At 38.8% G+C, this 6,145-nt stretch overlaps 1 protein-coding gene across 1 annotated transcript; it reads left to right on the plus strand.

Annotated features, from left to right (window-relative positions):
• The first annotated feature begins 647 nt into the window (after positions 1–647).
• On the plus strand, positions 648–2,168 carry LOC128262791 (fork head domain transcription factor slp1). The gene has a single exon (XM_052997302.1). The coding sequence runs from the start codon at positions 758–760 to the stop codon at positions 1,769–1,771; it is 1,014 nt and encodes a 337-aa protein (XP_052853262.1). The 5' UTR covers positions 648–757; the 3' UTR covers positions 1,772–2,168.
• Positions 2,169–6,145: the final 3,977 nt, after the last annotated feature.

Genomic DNA, 6,145 nt, shown 5'->3' on the forward strand with positions numbered 1-6,145 from the left:
CTATAAAATCAAGTGAATTTTCTTTAAGATTATTTCTAATACATTTGGCTATTCAAAGTTATAAGGCCAATAAAAATGATAATCTTTTTTGAAGTGATTAGAAATGGCCCACTTTGTCGGCAACTTCTGGTTCCCCAAGCAAATGTAATTATGACATTACAAATATCCTGATTAAATTGCAATTCTCTAGACTCGATATTTTTGTTTTTATTGCCGCTTGTTAGTGCAATTAATAGTCAAAACAGCGAGCGGAAGCGAGACGCACTGAGAGCAACCCCAAAGAGCGACCCTGTTTGGATTGGATGTAATGGATATTTTGACGCCGAAGCAGCAAAAGACTGCAAATAAACATCCACAAGTTCCCAAACAAATACCGCTTTCCATACTATACCTTATACTATACCAAAATGTTTTTGTGGAAGGTAAAAGGCGAAGTGTGGAACAAAATGGTCACAAAATGGAGGGCGGAGCCTTTGCTACCTAACTGCATAGCTGCCCCTCTCTTTCGCACTTGCAGTTCGTTTGGCTACACCCGTCTCTGTCGCACCATGGGCTCTCTTCGTGTAGACTTCGTTTGTGCCAGCGGAGGGTTGGGACTATAAATAGCCCAAACCGGGGCTGTAGAGAATCAGTTCAGAGCTACCATCTCAAGCGCAAACATCTCAAGCGATCTCTCAAGTCGTGAGTGAGCATTCAAAATAAGAAAAAAAACCAAAGATAAATCAATCAATCAATTTGAAAACAAAGAAGAACAAAAATGGTGAAAAGTGAAATGGAGTTCAAGAGCAATTTCTCCATCGATGCCATTTTGGCCAAGAAACCCATCAATCCAACGCAACAGCCCATCAAAATCGAACCGGTGCACCATCAACATCACCATCATCATCAGTATGTGCATCCATACTCCAATTCCGATGGCGAACTGTCGGCCTCGGAGGATTTCGATAGCCCCAGTAGAACCAGTACACCGATGAGCAGTGCCGCCGAAAGTCTCTCCTCGCAGAACAATGACAAACTCGATGTGGAGTTCGACGACGAGCTGGAGGATCAGCTGGACGAGGATCAGGAGAGCGAGGATGGCAATCCCAGCAAGAAACAGAAGTTGAGCTCCGGCAGTGATGCCAAGAAACCGCCTTACAGCTACAATGCGTTGATCATGATGGCCATTCAGGATAGCCCCGAGCAGAGGCTGACATTGAATGGCATCTATCAGTATTTGATCAATAGGTTCCCCTACTTCAAGGCCAACAAGCGGGGCTGGCAGAACTCCATACGCCATAATCTCAGCCTGAACAAGTGCTTCACGAAGATTCCCCGCAGCTACGATGATCCCGGCAAGGGCAACTACTGGATTCTGGATCCCTCGGCCGAGGAGGTTTTCATTGGCGAAACGACTGGCAAATTGAGGCGCAAAAATCCGGGAGCAAGTCGCACACGTTTGGCTGCCTACCGTCAGGCCATATTCTCACCCATGATGGGTGGTTCGCCCTATGGAACTCCGGCTCCCGGTTACGGATATCCCGGAGTTCCATTCGCCGGAGCCGCCGCCGCCGCCGCTGCTGCCGCCGCCGCCTTGTATCAGCGCATGAATCCCGCCGCCTATCAAGCCGCCTACCAACAAATGCAATATCAACATCAACAACAGGCCCCGCAGCAGAGCCACCATCATCACCAGTCGCCACATCCCGTCCAGATGCAGGCCTATCCTCCACAACTCAATGCGGAGTTGTTCCAGCGCATGCAGTTCTTTGGCAAATTCCCATCCAGCTAAATCCTGAGAGACGTAAAGGCGCACAACCAAGCCCAGCGCTTTGGATCAACCTCAAAGAACAAAAACCAGGGACAGAAAGGGTCGCTTTGGGGAAGGATAGCTTTTCTATTTCCCCGCCAGCGAAAATCCCGTGACGTCTAAATTTTGCAATTTAGCAAATTCTTTTGGTCAGCAACGCATTGACCGCTTCGCTTCTTCAGCGGGTCCTTAAAAATCGACCTGGAAAGTCGATTTTAAGAGCAAGAAAAGAGCACCGAAATCGAAGGACAACGGCTACCAAAATAAAGCCACTTCTTGCCAGTCGAGGACCTTTGTAGTTCGCCAAACACTTTTTGTACATATGTATTTAAGAATGAGTAACAAAAAATTTACAAAAAAAAAAAAATGATTTAATAAACAACATATATAAAAATAATTTTTAAAGCTGCCTTTTTTATTTTGGAAACTTTTTTAGAGGAACATTTTATATAAACTTTACACTTTTGGATACAGCTTACATAAAATAAAATATATTTTTTATTTAATTAAATGGGTTATCTGGTAAAATATATTTTCAACTTTTGAGATTTCTTCTTATTTTACTGCCTTTCTTTGTTTTTTTTTTGTTGACCTCCAGCTGCTGTCCAGCTCACAGTCACATCCCGTAAATATTTACCCAGCTTCCTCTACCGACTTGCTTTCATCCTGATGACTTAATTAGTTGTTTGCTAGCCAGCGAGCGGCAAACATGAAAATGATTCCCGAAAAAAGGCAGAAAAATGAGGCAGAGGATGAGGTTCAAAATGAGCCATCACCCATTGACTCGATTTTGTTTGGCTCTTTACATGCCCAGTGACAACTCCAGCTGTGCTGTATGTGCTGGGCACCGCAGGTACGATCCGCACCGATCCGATCCGATATGATATCCCATAGCCTCTCCGATATCCCTGTCCCCGGAACCCCAGCCAGGCCATTGTCTAGATCACTCTGTCCAGCGAGCACACTTCGCTCCCCCTCCAGTCGCAGGCAATTTTTCTTAACTTTTGTTATACAATTTTTCAACTAATATGTGCGCTACACAAGGAAAAATTACTTAAAAATTAAACAACTTTAAATTAAAGCCAGTTTTATGTGTGAGAAGTATTTATTTTTTAAAGTGATGGGTCCACTATTCGTTATTGTTTTTTAATTTAAAAAAATTAAAACTAAAAGGCACCATTTTATATTAGACATTTGAATGTTTAGAATTTTAGAAACCCAGAATAAAACACAGGGTATTAGAAGGTACCAAATCTAAAGATTTAACTGAAGAATTCGCTTTCTAATAAAAACCAAGAAATAATTGGTCTTTGTTAGACTTTTAGTCTTCAGTTATATTTATTAATCTTTAAATATAACTGACAACTTATTATTAAACTGTTTTTAAGAGAGAAGAAGCTCAAAAAAAGGTATCTTGAGATGTAACTTAAGAATTCGCGTACTCAAACCAGACTAAATAAGTTTCACAAAATCAATAGTCAATCAAAAAATATATTTATTAAGTTAAGCTTACTAAAATAATTTTAAAAATTTATTTTTTGTTTTTTTTTTTTGAATTTACTAAAATGTTTTTTTTTTTTTGTAAATTTTTCATACGTAAACGATTTCTGTGAGTGTGAAACTCGGGACTTGCTTAGGGCTCAATTTGAAAGATGAGAACGTTAGGGAAATTGTGGAAAGAAATAGTAAAAAGGGCACCGACTTGGGCGTTGTTTTTTGAAATTTCTCAAACTGCGTGTTTTTCGGGTTCTCAGTGGATGTCTTCATTTTCGAAAATTTCACTTGGTGCGGCGGCTTCTGATTCTTTGATCACTTGACATGTGTTTGTGTGCGTGGCTTAAGTGCGCGTTGGAGTAAAAGATGTGAGAAAAAGGGAGCATCATCAGCATCAACAAGTTTTCCCTTCCCTTCCCTTCCGTGTCTCCATCCAAATGCTATTCGATTGACAGGGAAAAATTCGAATAACAAGCCCCGACAATATCATAAATACTGCGCTTTTCACTCTTTTCTCCTCGCGCTATTTTTCAAAAGCGATTTGTAAACGAAATGATAATTAATATCATCGTTACTAGATTAATCTCCTCACTCTCTGTACCTTTTTGTGCCTTCCACATTTTATCTCTGGCGAGAGACGATCGGTAGCAATTATCATATTTTGTGTGCCCATTTTTCTTCGATTCAATAATTGTAAATTATTGTGTGTGTGTGTTTGGTAAATCATGTTATTGAAACGATTAGCTGGCAGTTTTATAAGGTGTCAGTTAAAAAAGAAGGGGGTTTTAACGGAGGAAAAGGGTGGGAAATCGGCTGGGTGGAAAGTTGTGCAACCATTTATTGACTTACCTAATCGCTAAGTAACTAGCTGACATGACATTGTTAGTTCATTTAGATAATATTCAAATATAAGCTAAGGGTTATTCAAAATCCATTAAATTAAACCAACAGCCAATTTTAAATAGTCTAAATAATCTAAATCAAAATTAAAAAATTTTTTTTAAGGTGAGTACATTTGTTTTTTAATAGTTTCATTTGTAAATTATTTATTAAATCCCATATGAAATATGTTCTGCCATTTTCAGCTAAGATTATAATTGTAAGACTAAAATATTTGCTGGCCTAAACCCTTGCATTGTTTATAAAATATGAGGGCACAGTCTTCTGTTCATTTGAGCAGCTCCTAAAGAAGAAAACCATCTCCGAATCCATATCATGTATGCACATATTTGGGGTTTATGCTCAGCTTAGGCCAGTGCAAGAGTTAAATCGGTTTTGGCCCACGCCTTAAGCCATCGATTCAAATATTTTGCATATATATATATATACCCATATATATATTTCGATGGTTTTTGAACTGAAACTGTTGTGCTCAATCCGCAGATCAATTGAATAGAACAATTTGCTGGCGGCATTGTTTTATTGGGTTGCTGCCGGTCCGGCTTAAGTTGGTCTGGTTGGTTGTTATTGAAATAGATCGGATGAGCGCATTATATACTTAACACATCTCACATCTCATGTGCCCCGGATTCGTATTCGTATTCGGATTCGTACTCGGATTGAATTCAGAAATCCACTTACCTAAGCCTAAGTCGCTAAATCAGTCCAAGGGTTTCAGTTTTCGGGGCTTTCTTTCTCTAACTACATATCACTTTAGAATAGAATTGGGCATTGGGTAAACCGAAATGGGAGTATTGGCAAACGGGAATAGAGCGAGTAGCACGCGTGCGGGAAATGTCTTAGCCAAGTCTCCTTTTCTATTGGCTTAAGTGCTCGACATTTACAATTTACAAAGATAACAAGCAGAAGCAAAGCGAAGCCTCGGATCTGCCTTACTTATCTTATTACCCGGGTTAAGTGCAGGGATTTAGGATGTCGAAAGAGCAACCTTGTGGGTCCTTCGCCTACAGAATATATGGTATATATACACCATATACAGAGGAAAGGCTCAACCCAGCAGATGCCTAGACCTGATTACCCAGCATGCATCTTCGGGATTCGCAACCCAGTGCATGGGCATATATATAGTAGATATAGTAGAATCCAGGATGCGTGTGCCGTTTGTTACACTTTTTGTCCATTTAGACTGCTCCTGGGTGCTCCTTCTCCGCTCTAATGATTCAAACCCATCGGCTTAGTTTTTCGCCCCGGATCTATTTCATAAATATTTTATACATAATCGGTTAGTTGCTCAGCGGCTTTGTTTGTGCAAAGGCTTAAGATCAGCGGTGGTTTTTTTTTTCATACGGGTGTTCGCTTGCAAGGGATAAGTTACTCTTTCAATCTTTTACATATTTTTTTGGAGTTGAATAGAGCAGATATTGTAGAAAGGATAGTAATTGTCTTGGCTTGAAAACTTTTCTTTATAGAGATCTTATTTTGAAAGAGGTGTTTGAGTGGTTGGAAAGGTGTTACTTTCTTGTTAATCTGAGATTTATTTAAAAATTATAAAACTTGTTTATTTAATGACTTAGCTTAAATTTAAATCAATTAATTTTCACGTCTATATTTTTTGTATATACATGTCTAAGTGGGTGAAAACTATACTTTTTATCTTTTGCTTATCTGATATTTATAAAACTAGTTTATTAAAGGGTTGATCCTCAATTTAAATCAAATTAATTCCACATTTGTATTGATTCTTTAAAAAATTCATATTAGTTCAATTTAATTTTAAGAAAGCAATTAAAATGAATACTATATCAAATATATATCGTATGAATTTAAGTGGTTAACAAGATGTTGGAAATGGTATGAGCATTACTTCTTGCTAATAGCACATTTATTTTAAAAGCTTAAAACCAGTTTAGAAAGAGGTTGAACTTAAACCTAAATCAATTAAATTCCACAATCTTATCTGTT

The sequence above is a fragment of the Drosophila gunungcola genome, unplaced genomic scaffold, assembly GCF_025200985.1.
Source record: "Drosophila gunungcola strain Sukarami unplaced genomic scaffold, Dgunungcola_SK_2 000001F, whole genome shotgun sequence".
In the NCBI taxonomy this organism is placed as follows: domain Eukaryota; kingdom Metazoa; phylum Arthropoda; class Insecta; order Diptera; family Drosophilidae; genus Drosophila; species Drosophila gunungcola.